Source organism: Myotis lucifugus, unplaced genomic scaffold, assembly GCF_000147115.1.
Source record: "Myotis lucifugus unplaced genomic scaffold, Myoluc2.0 scaffold_325, whole genome shotgun sequence".
In the NCBI taxonomy this organism is placed as follows: domain Eukaryota; kingdom Metazoa; phylum Chordata; class Mammalia; order Chiroptera; family Vespertilionidae; genus Myotis; species Myotis lucifugus.
The window spans coordinates 196697-220893 of record NW_005871373.1 but is presented as its reverse complement, the minus strand read 5'-3'; the positions used below and the strand labels follow the sequence as shown (position 1 = coordinate 220893).

The following is a 24197-nucleotide window of genomic DNA, read 5'->3' as shown; positions in this document are numbered from 1 at the left end:
GTAGGCTGCTGCAGCCACACTTGCCCGGCAGAGCGGAAGCTTCCAGAACGCTCCTGTTTTTACCTCTTCAAGGAGAACAAGTTTGAAGCTCTAAAACTGATTAAATGAGAGACATTCTTCTTTGCATTTCAGCTTCAGGTTTTATTTTTAATGTGTTTTTACTCAACAAGAAAGAAGATGTTTTCCTCTGAAATTTTTGGCTAGCCGGGGATATCTATAAGAGTTAATTTCTATTTAAAGCTAAAAAATGTGTTTTCCAATGGGAAAATTATGATTTTTATTGCCAGTGTTGGAAAAATGGTTGTGTTCTCAGCAACTATATATTTAAGTGATGTACTGGCGAAAACCAGCTTTTTGTGTTTCTGCGTAGAAGATGCACCGGGTATGAGTGAGGGTCTGTGCTCTCGTTACTTTGAAGGAGAAGCCCGCACCGCTGCGTGGCTGTGACTCGGGTCTCTGACCTCGCGCTTCTGCGTGCCGTTTGTCCTGTGAGGGGAGTGTTGCTGTTTGTCCTATGTTCTGGCAGCTAGTTTTTAAAAGAAAAGGGGTGCAGGGCGGGGTGCAGGCGGGAGCCCGGGCCATGTGCCATCCTGCCCCTGAGTGGGAGCCACACATGGAAATGGCATCGGTGCGGAAAGCCTGCTTTTGAGGCCTTTGTTTTGAACAAACTCTAGTGTCCTTTTTTCCTCTTTTCTAAGACTGAAACAGTGAAAAGTCATTAAGCTAGCAGGTGGCGGGCAGTAAGCGGGTGTACAAGGCAGTGTTGGTCTTCACATTCAATGGAGATGCCTCAGCCATTGGAAGTGGTAGTTCCTAAAACAGGACAGGAGCTCAGTTCTTTCCATGACGCTGCCCTCACCCATGGGAACCTGGTGAGTTTTGTGCACTGAGTTCTAAGAGCAGTCAATGGAGAACAAAGCCACAAAACATGGAAGGCAGCAAACAGGAGGCTGTGGGGTCAAAAGCCCACTTAGAGCTCCACTGAGGATAATGATGATGTGGTTAGTCCTCAGCCGAGAGACCAGATACCAGGTGATCCTTTCTACCCAGTTATCCCACAGGTGCGGTACTGGACATTCGCAGGAAATCATCTGTGAGTGTCTACTTCAGACGGATGCTAGTCAAGGGTCAGGGGGGAATCCAGAAGGAATGCTTAGGCTACAATAAATACCCATTGTAAACGTTTGTGTCTAATATCCCCAATGCTTCACTTCAAACTGTCTTTTTTTAAATATGTTTTTATTGATTTCAGAGAGAGGAGGGGAGAGGGGGAGAGAGATAGAAACATCAGTGATGAAAGAGAATCATTGATCGGCTGCCTCCTGTATGCCCCCTATAGGGGATCGAGCCCACAAATCAGACATGTGCCCTGACTGGGAATCGAACCATGACCTCCTGGTTCATAGGTTGATGTTCAACCACTGAGCCACATCAGCCAAGCTGTTTTGTTTTTTTAATATTTAATCTCAATGTCATATTAAAGTTTGTGGTAGTAATATCGACTTCCTGTGTCTTGAGAAATTTGATAGCTGTTTATTCTCTAGAGCAATGCAATACAGTACAGTAGCCACTAACCACATGATTATTTAAATTAACTTTAATGAAATAAAATTAAAAACTCAGTTTCTCAATCAGACCAGTCACATTTCAAGTGCTCAGTAACATGACCAAAAGGGGGATATGTGGATGAAAAGGGGCACATGCTAACCTGACGAGCTCAGCAAGGCCTGCACAGTGGCCTTGCAAACTCAGAGACCTAAAGTGACCACAAAGGATGGTCTGAAATTAAAACTTTTAAATTAAAAAGTGGTCTGTGGTGCGTAGTCATGTCCTAGGCCGGTATCTTCCCTGACAAAAGTCACTAACATGTGGCTGCAGGCTGCTGTGTGGAGCATGCTGAGAGGTGTTTTGCCTTCCGAGGTCGCCCGGCTAGCGTCTTTCCCTCCGTGGGGAGAACTGGTGCTTTGTTCTCTGCACTGCGGAAGTGTGTACTGTCGGACGTCTGGGCTAGAGGGACAAACAGCCAGATGAGGGCCTGTGCCTATGTCCACACTGTGGGTCACTAGAGCAGCTGGATTAGGGGCGGCTGTCGGAGCCAGGCTGGTGAGTCAGGCGCCTTTTGCACCTGTTGGTGGATGCAGAGTGATGTTAACGTTAACAGAATCGGCTTTGGAGACAGTGTGTCCTTCTAGCTGGGGCTTATGAGCTGGCAACACTGCGCAAGTCCCCTTAACTTTTCTGAACCCGTTTTCTCCTCTGTAGAATTGGAATGAAATACCTACTTCCTAGGTTTGTTATGAGAATCATATTAGGTAAAGAATCTGGAATAAGGAATATCAAATACTCCCTGGCTGGGTCGCTCAGTGGCTTAGAGCATTGTCTCGATAAGCCAAGGTTGCAGGCTCCATTCCCGGTCAGGATACATAAAGAATCGACCCATGAACCAGGAGGTCACAATTTGATTCCCGGTCAGGGCACATGCCCGGGTTGTGGGCTCTATCCCCAGTGGGGGATGTGCAGGAGGCAGCCGATCAGTGATTGTCTCTCATCATCGATGTTTTATCTCTCTCTCCCTCTCCCTGGAATCAATAAAAACATACTATAAAATATTTTTTTAAATCAACCAGTTAATGCATAAATAAGTGAACAACAAATCGATGTTTCTCTCTGTCCCTCTCTAACATCATTTTTTTTTAAAAAAGAATATCAACTATTGAGTGTGGGATGTGTAGTAAGCATGTGCTTGATAGCAGTTGTTTGTATTCATATTAATAATAATGACATTTATTATTCTAGTTGATGTCAGTTCTCTTCTTGATGAGTGCTGAAACCTCTTTAATTATTTTTCTCCTTTATTTGCCCTATATCTACTTTCTTTTGTTTTATTGTCTTTTGTCTTTTTCGGGGGGGGGGGGGAGCTTAGGGCCTTGGGTTACTGTTAGTGATATTTAAGGATTAAGAATTTCCTGTCCCCTAATTGCTATGATACAGTGAAGAATGGGGAATAATAGATATAAAAATGAAACCGAACCCTGTAAGGATTCACAGAAACACAGCACTGTTAACCAGTATTTCTGAGGAAGCTGGTATGGGTATATGGGCCCAGGGCCATGTGGAATAATTGGCCAGTAGAAATGGGGTCCATGAACCCCCCTCATTTGTTGTAACTGTTACACAAACTGTCATGAGAGCCATGGCCAGAAGATCCCTCTGATTCTATCTTTCCTTATGTAGCAACAAAGGAGAGAGCGTGAGGCTAGAAGGCAGCAAGAACGTGAGCAGCGAAGGAGAGAACAAGAAGAGAAGAGGCGGCTAGAGGAACTGGAGAGAAGGCGGAAAGAGGATGAGGAGCGGCGGCGGGCCGAGGAAGAGAAGAGGAGAGTCGAGAGAGAGCAGGTTAGTTCACAGGGATGTTCCCACCTGTGCTCGGGAGGTGTGTCACTTTGTAGAGTTGGGGTATTTAGGGCAGAACGTACACACGCGTGTGGGTGCACATGTCCAGGACATTAGAGGGTCAGGATGCTGAAACAAATTAGAAGTAACCAGTAAACTGAGCCTATTGTCTTTTTTAAAAGACTTATACACTATTACACTTTAGGAACCTTGAAACCAGAAAAGTGGTCTACCGATAGTACGGTGGCTGAAAGATTTCTGAATATATCTTCTCAGGTTCAGCTTAAATGCTTCAGACCTAACACTTTAAAAATGGTATTAAAAGTCAATTGTAAGAAATTTCTTATGAGCAATATTTGAAGTAACCACTGGCTAACCGAATATTTAATACTAGATGCCCGGTGCACAGATTTGTGCACTGGTGGGGGGGGTCTCTCAGCCTGGCCTGTGAGGATCGGGCCGAAACCAGCAGTCCAACATCCCCCGAGGGGTCCTGGATTGCGAGAGGGCACAGGCCAAGCCGAGGGACCCCACGGGTGCACAAATCCACGCACCGGGCCTCTACTATGCGAATAAGATTTTTGGTTAATCTCTTCCCACCCTCCCCCCTTCCCCTTCCCTCTGAGATTCATCAGTCTGTTCCATGTTTCCATGCCTGTGCGTTGAGCGTCTGCTCCCTGGTGGTCAGTGCGTGTCATACGCCTCGGGTTTTCTGAGACTCGGTCTGCCTGCTCATTGCCAGTGTTCCTAGGAATTCGAGTGACGTTTTTTATGTTACCTTCCTGACATGGTGGGCCAATTAACTGGTGTGTTTTGTTTTGTTTTTCTCACATTTCAATTTATACTTGGGGACTGCAAAGAAGACATAACATGCACTACATGCTTTTAAAAATTAAATCACAATTTAATCCTCACAATTCAGTTGTGATAAGATGATATGAAACTGATACTTAGCCTTTATTGTTCTAGTGACAGGCATTAGCTATTGTGTATAGTAAGCATTGTTCACCTCTTTAAAAAAGTAACATCAAAACAAACTAAATAACATCAAAAGTCAGTTTTATTCGGCTTTCCTCATTCTGTTGCAGAATTCCCATGGGAACAGTGCTGAGGGAACACCCCTTCTGCATAAGTGTGCCTGTGTGTGTGCCTGTGTGACTGCCCTGTGTCCGTGGACTAGGCCCTGTGACTTGGATAGATGTGCATTTTCCAGGTGCCCCTGTGTTTTGAAGGCAGAAAACAAATGAGTGGGCTACTTGATCCTTTAGCTCAGGGGTCCTCAAACTTTTTAAACAGGGGGCCAGTTCACTGTCCCTCAGACCATTGGAGGGCCGGACTATAGTTTAAAAAAAAAAACGATGAACAAATTCCTATGCACACTGCACATATCTTATTTTGAAGTAAAAAAACAAAACGGGAACAAATACAATATTTGTATTTGCATGTGGCCCGTGGGTCGTAGTTTGAGGACCCCTGCTTTAGCTTATGGCTTAATTCTGTCTAGTCCAGAGAAGAGGGGGTGGGCGGGGTCCTTCCTCGGTCACTCTGGGAGGCGTGCGTGCTCGGCCCTTCCTTCGTGGAGCCTGGGTTGGAGTCAGGGTGCGTTAGCCACTGGTCTGTGAGTATGCTTTCTGCCAGACTGGCTTTTTTTATTGTTTTTTTTGGCTAAATTTTCTTTGTAAGATGAACATTTCTCAGGAAATTTACATGTCGTGATTTCTGTTACCCAGCCTTCTCGCAATTAGATTTATTGGTTAGCCACAACTTCACTTCAGGTACCTCAGGGGTGCAGCTTGGGATAAGTGGGTTGTCAGCAGTGGACTCTGTAAAGAAGTATCTGAATTTCAGAGTGAAGGCTGCCCTCAGGGACCCCTTAGCCTACTCCCCTTTCGAGTAGTTAGCTTTCTTCCCCATTGAAAAGGAAAGACACCTGTTTTTTGTACAAACTTTGTTCTTTCTGAGGTTATCTGTAACTCATATCTGTAACTCATATTTGAGCCTCACAGAGCCATCCTGAGAGTGGGGAGGGAAGGCCCTGAAGTCATTTCTCAGATGTGGAGCCTGCCAGCCTGGGAGGGCTTGCTTGGTCCACAGCGAGGGCCTCTGGTTCCCCAGCCATTAAGTATGCGTGGAGACTCCAGGCTGGCGTTTTCCTCTTTATATACATATGTTGGATGTGTTTGCCCATTTTCATTCTTCATCCTTCTCTTTCCATTGGAAAAGCCACTCCCCTCTCCTTTCTCTCTCAGGGACACCCAGGGCCCCTCCTTGTGAAGAACCTGGGCCTGTTCGTTGGTGGAAAGTCGCCCGAGTCTGACATGTCCAGACTTTCAGAATGTAGTTATTCTAGGTGCCTTATGTATCTATCACCAGCGAAAACACAAATCCTGCTTGTTGTATTTTAATATTAAACAGGTTTTGGTTTGGGGTTTTAAAAATTGGCAACCCATGCTTGGTCTAAATAATGACTAAGAAGCAGACTTTTATTAATGAGAACGCTTTGGTTTCCTAAAATTAAACTGCCGACTTCAGAGTCTGCCATCCCAAAGAACCTCGCAGCCCTTTAAAGCCTGCATTTGTGTATGACAGACGCACTTCCAGGCACCTCGTGTAGACTGGTGGAGTGCATGCCCTCATCTGTTAAACTCTGCAGGTCTTGGTGGCCAGTTTTTGAAGTTCTTGGGAAAATTCTGAGCAATGGATTTTGTTGAGACTCATGACTAAGTGAACTACCCCCCAGGACGACGGGCCGATGGTGGGTGCACTCCCGTCAGGGTCCTGATCTCTCTGTGTGGGTCCATTGATTGCTGGGTAATTTCTGTGTGACAGGAGTATATCAGGCGGCAGCTCGAAGAGGAGCAGCGGCACCTGGAAATGCTTCAGCAGCAGCTGCTCCAGGAGCAGGCCCTGTTACTGGTAACGCCCGCGTCTGTCTGTCTGTAGTGCCAGGGCGCGTCTGTCCTCCCCGAGCGGGCGCAGCTGTGCGCCACCAGACCGTTCTGGGTAGTGCTGGGGGCTGGCAGGCTCCAGTGGAGACACCTCCGTGGTCCTACTGCTTGAGACACATCTCCAGGTGGCTTTTATTTACCTACTCACTTCCCACTGAGAACTGTTCTTGTTCGGTAGATAGACAAGGCTTTGAACAGAAGTTGGCATTCAGTGAGCAAACAAGAACACTCAGGGTTGATGGTTGAAAGCGCTTGCGTAGGACTTCACCTAGTTTACTCTGGGTTCCTTTTGAAACCACTGCTCCTGACGTTTAATTGAATTCTCTCTTACTCTGTCCAGTGATATTGTTAGCAACAAGCTGTCAGATTTTCCACAGGTAATATGCTGTTTAAAACCCCAGCATTTTACTTTGTTACAAAGCATGGGGGGCGGGGGGGGAGATAGCATGGTCATTGGAGAGTTGAGAATGAATTGGAGAAGAGGCGAGCCCTCCAGCCCTCCAGTGTCCCCTAGATTCAATGTTCTCCTCTCCCTCCCCAAGGAGTGCCGCTGGCGGGAGCTGGAGCAGCACCGGCAGGCAGAGAGGCTCCAGAGGCAGTTGCAACAAGAACAAGCATATCTCCTGTCTCTACAGCACGACCACCGGAGGCCGCACCCACAGCCGCCGCCGCAGGAAAGGAACAAGCCCAGCTACCACGCCCCGGAGCCCAGGCCCCACTACGAGCCGGCCGACAGAGCGCGAGAGGTACCGCTCCCCTGCGTCGTCCCCTGCTGTCCCCTGCATCGCGCAGGCAGACAGGAGTCCGTGTGGGTTCCTGTAAGGTATTCGTGCTAGACGTGCCCTCAGCTGATGGCCCACCCCCTCGCGTCTCCAGCGGAGAAACAGGTCCTGAGAAGTGAGGGGCTGACTCGCAGGGCTTCTTACCCAGTTCAGCGTGTTCTCCATGGAGGACCAGGGTGCCTTTGGTACCGATTCTCCGATGAACTGAACACTGAACTAAACACAAGGGGGAAGGTTGTCTGGCAGAATCATTCTTTAAGATGCAAACGAGGGAGTGGTGGCCGGTTAACTGTTTTCCAAAACGGAGATGAGGAGAAGTGTGTCCACAGCCCCGACTTCCTGACTGTTCAGTGATCCTGACTTGGTACCAAATTGCTGCCTCTGGGAGAGCCTCCCGGTGAGTGTGGCACAGGTGGCCTGGGCTCCTGGGACGAGGGAGCCTGTCAGCCTCCCGTGCCCCTGGCCCCCGAGAGCCCGGGGAACACATGTGCTGGAATGCCCTTTTTGCAGGGCATTTGAATGAAATGTGTTTTGGATCCCTGGTGGCAATCTTTTCATCTGTTGGTTTAGTTGGTTGTGACACATTTAATGTTTTCTGGTTTATCATCCTCATGTACAGCCCTAGAACTCCTGCCAGGAGGAGGTCTCAAGGGCCTCTTCTAACTGGTTCTCTTAAGTATTTCTTTGTCTGGAGTCCAACCCTGGACCTGCTCTATTTGCCTCCTCCCTTTTAAGCTCTCCCTTTCTTTCCTTGTAGTTGAAGTAAATAGAAAATTTCTCTTCACAGTCCGCCCACTGCCAGGCTTTCTCTGGTACCTGCTTTCCCCACTAACACTGTGTTATGTCTTCTAATTCTCCAATGCAGGTGGAAGATAGATTTAGGAAAACTAACCACAGCTCCCCTGAAGCCCAGGCTAAGCAGACAGGCAGAGTGCTGGAGCCGCCAGTGCCTTGCAGATCAGAGTCCTTTTCCAGTGGCAGCGCCGAGCCTGTGCACCCCGCCCTGCAGACACCAGCTGAGCCCCAGGTGCGGCAGCCAGGCTGCGGGTCGGGCACGTGGGGCTCAGAGCACGGGCCTGCTGGTAGTAATCACATTTTGGTGTGTTCCCACATTGAGAGAGAGAAGAGAAGAGCAGGAGTGAGTTTAGACTAGCCTGAAGAGGACAGACCCTCTTTTGATAGGGAAAAGTAGGAAGTGTTTTAAGATTTTTGTTGTACTTACTAAGCATATCCAGATTTGGTGATTTTTTTCTCTTAGTCTAGCATTCTGTCAGATGTTCATGAATAAGTGTTTTCTTATTCTAATAGAAAGGATTTTTTCAGTTTAGTTTTTAGAAAGTTAGTGTTACAAGTACATAAGGGGCGAACCAGACCTTTTCTTAGCCAGACCTTGGCACCTGGCTAGCCCAGGAGGGGGCATCAGAGAGCCAGCACTGCCCTGAAATTCCAGTACAAGTTTTGGGTCTGTCCAAATGTGCATGCTTTTTTGTTTTGTTTTGTTTTTTTCTGGGAAACGAGCCTTTTATCAGATTCTCAAAAGGTTCAAGATCCTAAAAAAGTTACAATCCAATAGGTGAGGTGTGGCTTTCCCTGAAGCAGGTGGGGTCAAGGTCACAAGCGCTCACGGGTCGCCACGGGGCTGGGGTGGGAGAGCCTGAGCTGAGTGCGGTGGGCCAGAGAGCCGCTGCTGTCTGGGGAGAACATGGACGGCAGAGGGTACCACGCAGAGGTCTTAGGTTCCCACTGCTGCCACGTTCTCGCTGAAACAGCAGACTTTTAGTCATTTTGCTCTGCAGCTGTGCAACGCAGAATATTGGAAGCAAGTTCTGAGGCCTAGGTTCACTGAGGTTTGCATGTGTTGGGGGCAGAATCCATGTTCTTGTGAGAGAAGTAGCTGTGGTGCTTCGAACGAGGATTTGAGTGTGCTTCACAGGAACGAAGCCCCGTGTGAGGAGTTTAAGGAGCACAGAGCCAGGCTCTGGCCCTCGGGGGCCATGGGAGGCGTCCCATGGAGTCAGCCGCTCGTGCTTCACGGGAGAGCTGGCCCACCAGCCGATCCCAGTTCCGAGTAAAGGATGGAAAGACAAAGGAGACAGAGGGCAGGACAGGGTGAATGGGGAAAGGAGAAGGGGTTGGGAGGAGGGACTAGTAGAATCAGTTTGACGACGTTCCTGTGGAGAGGCCAGGATTAGTTTTTAATCTGAAAATTAGCCCTGCCATGAATAGAAAGCCTTCACCTATTTGGCCACCGACAGTTTAGGAACTAGGCGTTCCTGAGTTCCGCAGGCTGCCTTCCGTGCTGATGGCTCCTTCCTGTGGTGCCTGGCGGGGCCCCTGGCTGCTCCTCCTGGGAAGGCTGCTCTGGCTGCAGCAGGCACCTGTGAACACGTCCTCTCTGGGGAGTTTCCAGGGAGGGCCCTATGCTAAAGCCATGTGTTGAACATTGTAGTTACAGATAACGCTTTCAGATCCACGCTTTTCCGGACTCTGAACAGTTTACACGTTCTAGGCATCTGAGATTATACCAATCACTAGCTCTGTGACTCGCAACTAGAACTCACAGACCTGGAACTAATTTTGAATCTTGCTTTTGGGAAGGTTGAATCAGTTGTGATTTGGCATTTCCCGTTTTCATTAAATGCATTGATGTAATAGATATATAGCTGGAGTTATGTAAATTGCAATATTAAACATTTTAAAACAAAATAAATTAAAGAAAATACAGAATATTTCAGAGATTGTTTGTCCAATTTAAAAGCAACCAGATAAAAACCCAGTTAACAAGTATTGTCATGTAGAAGGTCAATTTAGGGAATCATAGTAATGAATATTTCTAAAGAAATTAAAGTTCTTTTTTCCTAACTAGTGTGATGTATGGAGATCTAGGGTTTGAGTGTTTTAAGACTCGGAAGAAGAAAGAAGGATAATGTTGGTGTAGTTGGAAAGTTGGCTGTTTTTAAGTTACTATATTATAATTTGTCAGAACCTGAGGGCTTAGTGTTTGCTCACTCAGTGTGCTGTTTCACTGCTGCTGGTCAGAGGGCGGGCCCTGCAGGGAGCAGGCGGGCAGGCAGGTGTGCACGCGCCGGCGCCTCCGTGCCGCCCGCTGCCTCCAGGCTCTGCTCGGACATGGACATGCAGGAGCGCGTGTCCCCCATCAGCACAGGAGGCAATAAGCCTTTTTTAAATTTTAAATCTTCACGTTTGCTGCTCTTGTAATGTTTATCTGGACATTGAAAGAGTTTTCCTCCTAAGTGTACATTTGTTTTCCTGTCCATACTGTGTCCCAGGTCCCTATTCACTTTAGCCTGAGCGGCTTGCTGCCGGGCTTACCTAACCCCAGAGCACCAGCTGCTTTCCCCAGTTCCTGCTTTGAATTTGGAATTGACCAGAAAGCCTTTTATGCAGAACGCATTGAATGTCTTGTGTTTTGTTTTCTTGTAAGGTACAGTGGTCCCACCTGGCATCTCTCAAGAACAATGTTTCCCCTGTCTCGCGATCCCATTCCTTCAGTGACCCTTCTCCTCCCAAATTTGCACACCACCATCTTCGCTCTCAGGACCCATGTCCACCTTCCCGCAGTGAGGCGCTCAGTCAGAGTTCTGACTCTAAGTCGGAGGCGCCTGACCCCACCCAAAAGGCTTGGTCTAGATCAGACAGTGACGAGGTGCCTCCAAGGGTAAGAAGCAGACAGACAGATGTGTGCTGCTTTTTCCTTTTTGTTGTTTTTTAAAAATTACTTATTTCAATTAAGGGTATGGTGACTTCACCAGAATTACGGGGCCATGAAATTTCAAAGGAACTTTTTACGGTGGGGAGAAAGCTCCACAGTTCGGCAGTTACGTCCAGCCAGTGCTAGCTGTTCATTGTTGTTGTTAACTCTATCTAAACACTGGGTGACAAAGTAACCAAAGAGCATGCTTCTAGAACAGGTAGAATAGCTTCTATTTTAGCAGTTGTCTTAAGTTTATACAGAAGTTACAGATTATTTTTCGACATTAACCATTATCCAAATTTTCAGAAAAGGTCTTGTAAAGAAAAATCATTAACAAAAATTTCAAAAAGGAGACATTTTTCTTTTTAAATTGAGGAATTTTTTGGCTTTGTTTTGCTTTCAACTTTTTTTAATTTTTAATTTTTTTGATAATTACTTAATGGTGAAATTAAACATAAAGGCACATTTAATTTTTCTTCCATTTAGAATTTGCTTCCTCTGAATATTTTCTTGCTTCCTACCAGTCTTTTGTTTCCTACTGATCCATTTGTGGACATTGTTTGGTTTCTTTGAGCTTATTTTCCTGATTCTCACATTTTCTTAGCAAAATGCTTTGTATGTCCCCGCCAGCAGACGGCTGCAGAGGCACCGGCTGTGGTCCCGCGCCTTCGCTGCCTGGACTACGTTTTCTCTTCCGTGTGTCAGTGGAGGCCGAGCGGGCAGGGTGGGGGCGGGGCAGTGACAGTGAGGCTACCAGAATTAGGACTGCTGTAGAAAACGTTTTCTCTCATATTTTCAAGAACTTGATTGCTGTGTCTTCTACCCAAAGGTTCCTGTGAGAACAACGTCTCGGTCCCCTGTGCTGTCCCGTCGGGACTCCCCGCTGCAGGGCAGTGGGCAGCAGAATAGCCAGGCTGGGCAAAGAAACTCCACCAGGTAAAAGAGGGCGGAGCTTAAGAGCAGGCTTTCGCACAGTCGCCTTCAGTCTTTTGTCATCTTTTTTCATTAAAATGCCCATAAACAGGGAAGTTCTGTGGCAAAGAGGAGATTATCAGTTTATGAAAGAAAAACTGCATAAACTGTATTAACCGCCTGTCTGTGAGGGTGAGTGCAGAGCAGTGGGGGAGGCCTCGAGAGCATGGGCCTGGGGTCTCCAGGGCCGTGGGAATACGAACATGACAAGCAGCACTAAAGAACGTCCTGGTTGGCTTACAGTCACAGTAAACCAGTGAACTAACCAAATACTGTTGTCAGTGTAAAGCTCTTCTGTCCTGTGAACAGCTCTTAGCCGCATGAGGCTAGTGGCTGCTAGATTATACGGCTAAATTCGAGCGTAACTTCATTAAAATTAAATAAGAGTAAAACTTGATTTTCTTGGTAACACTGGCTGTGTGTCGAGTGTCCAGTAGCCACAGCTCAGCTGTGGGGTCCCCACCACCTCTGGGCTGGAGCAGGAAGAGGCCACGCTGCTGGGTGTTTGTCCTTGCCCCTTACCGAGCCTCAAGGTCCTCTGTGCTGGAGGTGGGGCTCTCCAGGAGCCACAGAGCCGCCTGGTCCTTGGTGAGCAGGTGGCCGGGCTCTCCTGGGACCGAGTGTCCTCCGGGCCCTGTAGCCCCTGCCTCTGCCAGGCCCGGCCGGTCACATCCGCCCGCACTCCCAGTCACAGCCACACAGAGGAGGACGCTGGGTAGTGTCAGCTCTTGAGACCAGTGTGGTCGGCTGGGAGCAGCAGCCCGGAAACAGTATAATTTTGTGCACAATTTGTATAAGTGGCTTTTTTATAATGTTGCTATGGCAGAAATGGTGACACTTTTAGACCCAACAATAGCATTAGCTTTGCCTAATGAAGATTCGGGGTCTGCTAATGGTAAGATATCATTTACCTATTTGGTTTGTTGGGGTACCTGAGATAAAAACCATGAATAACGTTCGAGCTTCCTGTGTGTAGGCTTTCTCATCATACCTGAGTTTCATGCGTGCGCAGACAGCTCGATGCTGCATCTCGGGTGATGCATGAGCTGTTCTCTCCCTTTCTTTTCCGACAGTAGCATCGAGCCCCGGCTGCTGTGGGAGAGAGTGGAGAAGCTGGCACCCAGGCCCGGCAGCGGAAGCTCTTCGGGATCCAGCAACTCGGGATCCCAGCCCGGCTCGCACCCTGGCTCTCAGAGCGGCTCTGGGGAGCGCTTCCGAGTGAGATGTAGGCTGCCTTTCTGTGTCTCCCCTGCCCCCCGTTAGCGACACTGGGCTCTGAGTAGTGCACTGAAGGCCTCCCAGCCACGGGAGCTGCCTGGTGTTTGTACAGTGCACGTCACAGCGTAGGCTGCAATGGCACTGGTAGTCACCATAATCTTAATAAGACAGCTGACTTCCGAGAGCTTACACGTGCCTTGCATTGTGAGCACTTCACCTGTGTTGTCTCATTTCATCTTCATCATAACCTCATGAGATACACTTACTGTGTCTCCACTTTACAGACTATAGTAACCAGTTCAGTGAGATTGATTAGCTAAATGTCTGAGCTGAGATTTGAACCTACTTCTTTTACTACAGACTCCATCAGTATCGGCATTAACATTGGCTATTTAAACCTACTCAATAATAGGTTATGGTATTGACATGGCAAGGTTCTGTGAGGACGTGTTATGTAGAGTGTGGTGACGATGGAGTCTGGGTAGGAGTCAGAAGCCCAGGAGTGCAGACCGGCGTGCAGAGACCCTGCACAGAGGCTGAGAGCAGTGGGCAGGGGTGAGGGGGAGAAGCAAAGGCTAATGGGCCAGTCTGCCTTGTAGCACCATCTGGATGCTTGTATGTATCTGCCTTTCTTGTCTCTTGAATTTCACAGCATCATCCAAATCTGAAGGCTCTCCGTCTCAGCGCCTTGAAAATGCAGCGAAAAAACCTGAAGACAAAAGAGAAGTGTTCAGACCTCTGAAACCTGCGGTAAGGCTTGCACAGCCCCGTGCTCCCTCCGGGCGTGGGGAGATCTTCCTGCTGCGAGCATGTCTTTGAGGGCACGCCTTTCTGTGGGCCCTCACAGAAGTGAGGGATTAGAATGAAGGCCACAGCCCTCAGACACATTTATGCCCCTCCCAACTTAGTCACTAAGAAAAATACAGAAGAAAGAAAGCCTTTATCTCTTTGCTTTGCATTAGCCTCTATGCATTCTAGATGAGCTGGGTGTTGTAATACTGGCTTTAGAATCTTTCCCATCACCTTTTAACATCACCTGTTATTTAAGTTCCGCCTTTTGGTACCTAGAGAGGCAGCTGTGAGTTTCCCATGCTCCTCCTGTAACCCCTGCCGCACTAACCGACCCTGTCTCTGCACACTTTGCGGACTTGTGCATCTGTTGGAACTGTGATTTCTTGCTTGATGAGTCTGTGCTCCGTCTTCCTCTCTCCGTGCTCCCGGTGCTGTGCTCCTGCCCCGCCGACGGCATGCTGCCGGACGCAGAGTGAAGTGGTAAGCAGCTCTGGAAATGCCGGAGCCATTCTAACTGCCTTTCACACGCAGCTTGTCCTCCATCTGCATTGCTTTTCCTTCCTCAGTTTGTCTTTTGTTCTTTTCTAGAATGATAAAGCCCTGATCTTTTGCTTCATCTTTTTAACACATAAAATTTGCTGCATGCATTTTTTGTTATTAAGTATAGCTTAAAAAAAACTTTTTAAAAAGCCACAACTGTATTTATGCAATGGTTAGCAAGGCTCAAGGTTCATACTTGGTCACTGTGATTTCAGAGGCTCAGGCTCAGGCTCAAAGAAAGGAAACATGCTCCTCACTGGGGAGGAGAAAACTCTGGTGGAACTGCTGGGGGAAAGGCTGCAAGGCCTGCTTTATAAAAAGTCATTGTTTTAAAGTAGAAAGATAAACTTTAGACTTCTGTATGAAAAGTGGACTAAGAATAACAGTCGCGCTTGGGAATTATATTTGGACTAGAGGCCCAGTGCACGGATTCGTGCACAGGTGGGGTCCCTCAGCCGAAACCTGCTCTCTGACATCCCCCAAGGGGTCCCAGGTTGCGAGAGGGCGGTTCTCGGGTGACGTACCATGGAATCAGGCTCCTTCCTCTCTGGTTCCGAGTGCATCACCCAAGAACTGCAGCTGCCAAGTCACCACAGCTCGGCAGCTCCTGTGCTGAGCACCTGCCCCCTGGTGGTCAGTGCACATCAGAGCTACCGGTTGGCAGGTTGCTTAGGCTTTTATAGATAGATAGATAGATAGATAGATAGATAGATAGATAATTGATTGAGTCTTAAATATCTCAGTGTAGAGTAGAAAAGGGAAACTTTCCTGTGATTTCTTTTCTCTGATGTTCATATTCACTGGCACCATTGCAAGGTGATAATTTGAAGATTTGGGGTAAGGCAGGGACAGATGGATATTCTCCGTGAAAGAAGACTTTGTGCCGGGTCGGCATGGCTCAGTATTTGAGCTTCCACCTGTGATCCAGGAGGTTCTGGTTTGATTCCTGGTCAGGGCACATGCCTGGGTTGTGGGCTCGATCCCCAGTGTGGGCCATGCAGGAGGCAGCTGATCAATAATTCTCATCATTGATGTTTCTCTCTCTCTCCCTCTTCCCTTCCTCTCTGAAATCAATAAAAATATATTTTTTAAAGAAGACTCTGTTACATAGGCAGGTATCTTTATAACAAGTTCCAAGGATCTGTCTACATACATTTTTTTATCTAGATTCTAGAATTTTATTGTATAGTTGAAAAAATGCTATCAGCTTATCATAAGCAGGTTCTTGTGGGTTTTTTGGTGTGAGATTTGGACTGTTTGACTGTTGGGTCTTTTTTGTCAGAGACCTCACCTTCATATACTGGTAAATGCTCGACCACAGTTTTCCAAAACTGAGGTTGTGGCTTTTACTAATGGAGAAAGTGAAGAATGTCTCATTCCTTGCTGCTCTCTCCTCTCCCCGCTCCTGGCTCACTCTTTTCTGTCCCCGCATTAGGACTTGACTGCACTGGCCAAAGAGCTGCGAGCAGTGGAGGACGTGCGGCCACCGCACAAGGTGACAGACTACTCCTCGTCCAGTGAGGAGTCGGGGACGACGGACGAGGAAGACGATGATGCAGAGCAAGAAGGGCCCGGGGAACCCATGTCTGGACCGGAGGACACCAGAGCAGCGTCAGTCCTGGGTGTATTGTAGACGGCAGAGCCCCCACCGAGTCTGTCTGCCCTGGGGACAGGTGGTTCCCTGACCTGTCTTGAGACCGCGAGCGTATAGCGCGGTCGGCCGCCAGTGTGCGTGCATGCCAGTGCCTCTCCCCAGTTCCCCCTGTGTAGTTCTTTTTTTCTTTTTAATTTGAAAGTCCCATAAAAGGGAAATTTCTGATTGCTTTAACTACTTTAACCATAAGCATTCATTCTGATCTTTTTGCTCAAAAACAAACTGTGCCAGCATGAATTTGTTTGTTGAAGGGAAAGTGCTAAGTATTTGTTTTCCTTAAGGAAATGGTCTATGTGTAACCTGATCTTCTAATGACCTTGAGAAGGTGAGAAGTGTAGATACAATATCCTCAACTGATGGTAATTCATGGTCCTTCACCTCTGGATGTTTCTCAGTAGGTCGTCTCTGAATTTGAGCAATGGGGAAACAGAATCCGTGAGAACCATGATTGTCCATGACGATGTGGAGAGTGAGCCAGCCATGACCCCGTCCAAGGAGGGCACGCTGATTGTCCGCCAGGTACCCATGTCTCCACACACTTGTCAGGCTGAGCTTCTCCTGAGTCATTAACCCACTTGCTCATCCACTCCTCATGCTGTTTCTACATCATCATCTGTTCTCATGTTAACAAGACCTGAGGGCGGAGTGTCTGGGCCAGGGCGGCAGGTGTGAGCTGCACGCCAGGAGCGGGGCTGGCGGCACCCCTGCATCGCTGCCTCTGCACGCCCCCAGCAGCCTCAGCGCTAGGCGGAGCCTGTCTGTCTAGAGTAGGAAAGCCACAGGCGGCCTTCAGGAGGCTGCAAGCCAGGCAGGAGGGCCCGTGCAGCAGCAGGCGGAGGTCGCTCTTGTGTGTCCCAAAATGCTCGCTTCCTTCCCGCCGACCATTAATGTTCCTGCCCAGACGCGCTCAGTTGGGTGACCACCCTACAGCTGTCTGTCCATTGCTTAGCTGAGCTGTGAGGACAGGTGTCTGCTTCTCCTTTAAATAGAACAGGCGCCCGCCCAACACGTTGACTTTTCCCTGAGTGTGTCTCATGCTGTGGCAGTGCATTCGGGTGGAAAGGGAGAAGAACGTGGAAAAGACCAGGATTCAAAGAAGCGACAGGCACTTTCTAGAGCAGGGGTCCTCAAACTACGTCCCACGGGCCACATGCAAATACAAATATTGTATTTGTTCCCGTTTTGTTTTTTTACTTCAAAATAAGATATGTGCAGTGTGCATAGGAATTTGTTCATAGTTTTTTTTTAAACTATAGTCCGGCCCTCCAACGGTCTGAGGGACAGTGAACTGGCCCCCTGTTTAAAAAGTTTGAGGACCCCTGTCCTAGAGCTTTAGACAGAAAGATTTAAAAAGAAAAACCGCTGCTTGTGGTTTTGGTGACGGCAGCTAGAGTGGCAGGCAGAGCAGATGGGCACCTCTCGGTGCCGCCCGGGCGGGTGCCTCCGTGCTGCTGGCCCTGCGTGGGCGCCAGCAGGGAGGTGGGCAGCAGCCGCCCCCCGCCTCTCCATGGAGAGGAGCCGTCAGGAGTCACACAGACCTGAGCAGAGGCAGTTGTCAGGGGCGTAGGCAGCTCCAGCGGCGCCTGAGCGAGACAAGTGTGCCTGTTTTTTCTACAGAGTACAGTTGACCAAAAGCGAGCCAGCCATCATGAGAGCAATGGCTTTGCCGGGCGCATTCACCTCTTGCCAGATCTCTTACAGCAAAGCCATTCCTCCTCCACTTCCTCCACCTCCTCCTCCCCATCTTCCAGCCAGCCGACACCCACCATGTCCCCACAGACACCCCAGGACAAGCTCACTGCTAATGAGGTAGGTCTTGCCCACGCTGGCTGCTCTCCTAGGTTAGACCTGCTGCCTGGTAGGGAGTGTGCAGCGCAGACCTTCCGTGTCCCTCCCTTGCCTTCCCCACCCGCTTTCTTCTGTCACCTCCTCTCCTCCCACCCCCAAGTAACATGGTTCAGATCTGCATACAAATCCCATAACTGGATCAGTCTCCCCCACACCTGCAGCTCACTTCCCTGGTCTCAAGGTCAGTGTAGTTGCATGGCTTTCTGTGTTCAGTTTACTTTCCAAAAGTCTAAATAAAGTGATTGCTGTGTTCTCCGATCCGTTATGTATTTGACATGAAACTCTTAGTCATTTGTGGGACCTTCTTTATTTTTATCCAATAAATAAAGCAGAAGCAGCTGGGAAAGCAGACTTGGCCTCACCTGGGCAAGCTTGCCACCTGAGCAGGCGTGTCCTGCAGACAGGCTGGCTGGCTTCCTGTGGGGCGGCATCGTTTGTGTTTCCACCAGCCCTGTTAAAGGATTTCTTCCCTTTGACATTCACCATCACTCAGAGTTTAAGAAGAGGTCAAGTGTTTTTTGGGGGAAACCTAAACATGTAGGGTTTTCAGCAGGAAGGTCTGGGTGTGCTTTCCATGGGAAGCCTGGAGTGGGCCTCGGGGCTGGCTGTGGCGCTCAGGCGGGTGCTGGGTGATCTTCGCTCTTCGGGACAGGTCGCACCCCTTCCCCTGCCAATGACGGAGTGCTCCTTGAGCACCTGTTACTGAACTAAACCTGATTTGATTTCTTGGGAGGTTTGATTTAAATGCATTTGTCTAAGACTTGAAGGAGGTCAGAGGTGGCAGGTCGCTTCTGCCAGTCTTGTCGCTGTGAACCTGTAACTGCTGGCCCGCCTACCTGCTTCTGTTTTGGTTCCCTTGTTAGAAAGAATCAGAATGACCCTTCCCCTGCCCTCCGGGGAGCAGGGGCAAGTCGACTGCTTCCACAGCAGGGTCGGCACCAGACTGGGCATCGGCTGGGTTGGCCGCGGTCGTGGGACAAGCGCAGGAAGCCCGCGGGGGCAGCTGTGCCAGCTGAGAGCCGAGGAGGGTTGGCTCCAGGACAGGCGACGAGCTGCCCGTCGGGGGAGGTGGGACGGACGCCAGCCCTGGAGCAGACGGTTCTGTCTCCTCCGCCTGCACACGTCCTCCTTATACTCATTTCAGTTTGCTCCGTTTGCTCTGCTGCACAGTATTTACTACACCCCTTAACCCACTAAACTGGCAAGTTTATTTTTCTGTTTGTTTTGTTTTTAATTGTCATTACATTTTCACTTAACAATTTGTTTCACTTTCCTTGTGTTTTTTTCTCTTAAGTGACATTATTAACCAAAACACTAGTGCTCCTGAAAGAGCAAGGGAGGCGGCTTCTTCTGCCGTGGCACCGCTCACTCGGAGCCGTGCGATGCGGTCTGATGGTGACAGTCTAATGGGGGACCGCCAGCGCTCCCCTTGCTTTCTGGCAAGAGGCTCACTTTACAATAAGTAACATAAAGTTAAGATTTGCCAGGATTCCAACATAGATTAATTGGACCTTTTTGGACAGGAAAGTAAATTCAGAAATTGATGAATTGAGATCAAGACATTTCAAACCTCCTTTAGGAGGTTTCATTATTATTATTTGTTTTAAACTACTAGGAGCTTGAAGTGTAGATGTGATGGGCAGCGTGCAGCGTTCTTGGCCTGTGAGCAGTGCTCCTGGGAGGGCCCACGCGTGCTCTGGAGTGTGTGCGTGCACCCAGGCCTCTCAGGCGACTGCGGAGGGTGATGCAGGAGGAGCAGGCCTGGCTGTGGGAACAGTGCAGCTTCGGAGTGGGTTGGAATGTTTTAATGTTTTAATGTTTGCCTTTTTCATTGTATTAATAAAATTGAAATTTGCATTGCAGACTCAGTCCGCTAGTAGCACACTCCAGAAACACAAATCCTCCTCCTCCTTTACACCTTTTATAGACCCCCGATTACTGCAGATCTCTCCATCTAGTGGGACAACAGTGACTTCTGTGGGTAAGTAAAGTAGCAGCGAGCAAGCAACTGACACACAGGACGTGGCCTTTGCGTTGCTCTCGGGTGCCTCGGACACACCCGCTCCCGCTTGCATTGCCTTATTTGCAATGAGCTGCATAGTTGATTTCCTTTTTCCATATTCATCTCCCACGAACTTCTTTTCCTGGACAAAGACTCAGTTATGGCCACGAATATTTCCTCAGTGAGGGGGCGGGAGGCAGGCACAGCGTTGGCGTGTGCAGAAAATAATTCCAAGTGTACTGTGTTTCAGTGGGATTTTCCTGTGATGGAATGAGACCGGAAGCCATAAGGCAAGATCCTACCCGGAAGGGCTCAGTGGTCAATGTGAATCCCACCAACACTAGGCCACAGAGCGACACCCCAGAGATCCGCAAATACAAGAAGAGGTTTAACTCTGAGATCCTGTGTGCTGCCTTGTGGGGTAGGTAGCCTCCTGCCGTGCTGGCTCTTGCATTGTGGACTTTTAGGGAAGGGCAGTGGTGTCGTTTGGGGATTTTTTGAAGAGCTGCTCAGGACGAGACGGCAGGTGCCTGTGGTCCCAGCCCTGTGGCTTCCGGGCAGCGGGCGGTGCTGGGCTCGCGGCCAGCTGTCCAGCCACCAGGTATTGGGAAGAACGGCTCATCTCCATTTCTTCATGGAAAGAAGCAAAGTGAAAGACAGGAAGACGCTGGGTTTGGTTCATATTTGTGGGGAAAATGGAGAAATTTGTCGAATTCTTTTCTTTAGGTGTTTCACTTGAGCTTGTTTTCCTTGCTGTCTGTGCTGTGGACCTGACGCTTTAGAAGCAGGTGCCACTGGCAGGGCCGCTGGCTGTGGGGGCGCCTTCCCCGACCCCTGCAGTGTAGGTGACCGCATGCAGACCAGCCTCGGGGAGGGGCCGTGCACAGACTCTGCCCCACACTCTCTACTGTCCTCTGCCGTCCGCTCTGCCCTTCCTCAGTGCTCTGCTCCCAGCTCCTCACTGTGTGTGTTCTCCTCCCCTGAACACCAGCTCTGCTGTCTGTGACAGGGACCCTGCTTCTACTCGGGAAAGTTTCTTACTCCCTGGACACTGCGAGTACGTGCCTGGGACACAGTTCATTCATGGTGGGGTCCAGCACATTCTCCTCATGCGGGTTCCTGGAGTGTCGTCTGCATTCTCCACAGGGGCTGGGCCCGCTCTCCTCACCCTGCCCCCAGCGATTAAGGCTGCCATGAAGCCCCCACATTCACCTCTGACCCTCAAGGGGTTCCTCGTCCTGTCTGTGAAGAAGGGCCCTGCATTTGATAACCTTCCTCCCCGCCTGGCTCCTCCCTCACACCTGCTCAGCCTCCTCCGGGGTCTGGAGGGCTTATCTCCTCTGCCCCTTGAAGACACACCTGCTTTCTCTCTTATTCCTTGAGATCTGGACTTTGGTCCTTGTCACTACTGAGTGTTTTAAAGCCCCTAATGATCATAAGAACGTTTCTTTAGTAGCTGCCAGGTAAAGGAAACAAGCCATTCGGGGGTAATGGGGCTCAGGTGACCGCAGCCGAGGGCGTCGGCACCCACGGCCCTGAGTGCCGAGGCCACTCCGGGGCTGGGCCATCACCTCTGCTCCTAGCACAGGCCATTGGGGCGTTCACGTCATCAAAAAGGATTATGTTACGTCCAGTGCAAAAGTGTTAAATATGTTAATTTTTAGAAATTGACATTGTTTTTATCTATAATGCTTCTACGCTGACTTTATATTCCTCTAATGTCCACCAAGTGCTGGGCCCCATTCTGTGTGCCGTTAACTTATTTTTTTTTTTTTATGAAATCCTTATTTTTCCTAACTAACTTCTTCGATACCTCTGAGAAAAATAGGAGTGACTTGAGCCAATGTTTTTAAAAATGAAGTGGGACTTTCATTTATCGCTGAGTGAAAAGAAAAGACTGGGGCGTGCCTTAGAGTGGAAACGTGCCTACGAGCCGGTGTGTCGGAGTTGCTCAGTGGCTGGGTCAGCAGGGAGGGTTTCCTTAACCTGCAGTGATGGCTGCTGTGACTGTGAAGTTCAAGTCGGCCTCGTAGAGACGCGGGCCGAAGAGCCCAAGCACCTGTGAGAGGTGGACTCGGAATGTTTCTCTATAGCAGAAATCACAGCATTTCTGTCCTGCTGACCATTGTTGGATGCCTTCGCTTTTTTGTACCTTCAGGGAAAGGGCTGGAGGATAAATTGCTGCATATTTATTATGTTTTTTAATAAGGCAGTCTTCCCCTTCACAGCCAGGATTATTTTAACACATTTTTTTTACGTGATTGTTTCCATCCTTACGTTCAGAGTGAACTAGAGGCCCAATGCATGAAATTTGCACACAGGTAGGGTCCCTAGGCCTGGCTGGTGATCAGGGCCGATTGGGGCCTTCCGGCTGCCGGCTGGGGCCTCCCTTCCCTGGCTGCAGGCTGCCAGCCTGGGCCTTCCTTCGTTCTGCGCCACCCCCTGGTGGTCAGTGCACGTCATAGCAAGCAGTCGAACTCCTGGTCTCCCAGTCCAACTCCTGAGAAGACACTTGGCATATTAGCCTTTTCTATATATAGATTATCTGCAGCTAACTGTATATTATTGCACTTACCATGGAATTTAAAGGAATTTAAATCACGTGTTATGCAGCTCTTAGCCACTCTCCCAGCAGCCTACGCCAGGTTCCTCTGACTGCACTCACAGTTCCTAGCACCGCGCGCCTCTGAACAGTTAGCACACGTTTAGTTACACCCAGCAGCCAGAGGTTTAAACTGTATTTATGGGAAGTCATTGCAGCATGTGAGCTCACTGTCTCCTAGGCCCCTCGTCTCCCAGGGGTGGTCTCCCAGTGACTGGCGTGTCCCTTTGGCGCTGGCTCTCAGCACTTGGCGCAGTGCTGGGAAGTGTGTGCTGGTGACGTGGAAGGTGGGGTGCGAGGGCCAACCCAGCTGCAGTTCTGTGTGTGTGAAAAGATGTTTCAGCGTTATCTTTTATTTCATTATTTTTTCTTACTGTAAAATTTTGATTGCTATTTGAACACTATTTTTGGAAACCACAAATGATAGCTTTCACAAGGCTCATGTTTTGGGTGGTTATTACCAGATCTTGGATGTAGATCAGTGGTTCTCAACCTTCTGGCCCTTTAAATACAGTTCCTCATGTTGTGACTCAACCATAAAATTATTTTTGTTGCTACTTCATAACTGTAATGTTGCTACTGTTATGAATCATAATGTAAATATCTGATATGCAGGATGGTCTTAGGTGACCCCTGTGAAAGGGTCGTTCGACCGCCAAAGGGGTTGCGACCCACAGGTTGAGAACTGCTGATGTAGATGCTTTTAGGTACTTGATATTGAAGGTTGACCAGGAAAATGCTGGAATATTGTGAAATGAAGTAAAACCTTTGGAACGGACCTGTCTGACGGCAGTTCTGTCGGTTAGTGTTTTGTTTTATCTGCTGCAAATATTTTTAAAGCTGCTTAGAATCACCTCACTTAGGTGGGAAGGGAAACACTAAGAACAACGTCCAAATGAGCTTCACTTTGATTCTCGGCAAAGCAGGCTCCAGGGAGCGGAGCAGGCCGTCCCGTCTCCTGTGGTAACCTGTGCTAGGTGGACGGCAGTTCTTCCAGCACTGAGGAACCGGGAGCCTGCTGGGAGGGTGAACAGGGAGCCGGGAGCCTGCTGGGAGGGTGAGCAGGGAGCTGGGAGCCTGCTGGGAGGGTGAGCAGGCAGAGAGCCGGGAGCCTGCTGGGAGGGTGAGCAGACAGGGAGCCGGGAGCCTGCTGGGAGGGTGAGCAGGGAGCTGGGAGCCTGCTGGGAGGGTGAGCAGGCAGGGAGCCGGGAGGGAGTATTGTTCATGTGAAGATTTCTGGGAGTCGGGAGCATATACTAGTATGTGTGTGTCACAAAACGTGGACCATGGGGTTCAAGAAATCATACTTTGCTCTGTATCATTTCATCCACCTGAAAATACTTACTGAGCAAATACTTCCTGAAGGCACAGATACCTGAGTTCAGGTCTCAGTGATTTTATTTCCCGGTTTAGGGAATTAGTGCAGACGTGTGTGCCCAGGCTCCTGGCACTATCGGTGACCTCTGCTCCGTGTTCAGAGTTCGTTCAGACCCAGGAAGAAAGGGCACTTGGGGAAGGAAGTGGCTGGGGCAGGTGTGAGTGCTCGCCGAGGCTGTGGGGAGGCCGTTGAAGTACAGTCTGGCTCGATGAGGACTTGGGAGGGAGGAGTTGGGTGCACAGTCACGGGGAAGGTCATGGCGTTGTTCCCTCTTGATATCTCTTTTGGGGAAAACTGGGAATCGAGGGGATGGAAATTATTAGTTACAGGTTTCTTTTTTTTTTTTTTTTCCG

The 24197-nt window shown here is 49.1% G+C and overlaps 1 protein-coding gene across 34 annotated transcripts in view; it reads left to right on the top strand.

Annotated features, from left to right (window-relative positions):
- MAP4K4 (mitogen-activated protein kinase kinase kinase kinase 4) overlaps nt 1-24197 on the top strand; it is a 185128-nt gene that overhangs the window by 147450 nt on the left and 13481 nt on the right. For 8 of the 34 annotated variants that reach the window (XR_001350611.2, XM_023764250.1, XM_014466131.2 and 5 more), the window contains 14 exons: nt 3235-3396; nt 6223-6309; nt 6884-7087; nt 7989-8150; nt 10569-10802; nt 11668-11774; nt 12884-13035; nt 13681-13778; nt 14292-14300; nt 15796-15971; nt 16410-16533; nt 17632-17823; nt 19726-19843; nt 20115-20285. Coding sequence is in view for 33 of the 34 variants with exons in the window: in XM_023764250.1 (XP_023620018.1) it covers nt 3235-3396; nt 6223-6309; nt 6884-7087; nt 7989-8150; nt 10569-10802; nt 11668-11774; nt 12884-13035; nt 13681-13778; nt 14292-14300; nt 15796-15971; nt 16410-16533; nt 17632-17823; nt 19726-19843; nt 20115-20285 (1996 nt within the window). In the remaining variant the exon portion in view is untranslated. The remainder of the gene's footprint in view (nt 1-3234; nt 3397-6222; nt 6310-6883; nt 7088-7988; nt 8151-10568; nt 10803-11667; nt 11775-12883; nt 13036-13680; nt 13779-14291; nt 14301-15795; nt 15972-16409; nt 16534-17631; nt 17824-19725; nt 19844-20114; nt 20286-24197) is intronic. The other 26 variants (XM_014466130.2, XM_014466127.2, XM_014466125.2 and 23 more) reach the window with 26 other exon arrangements.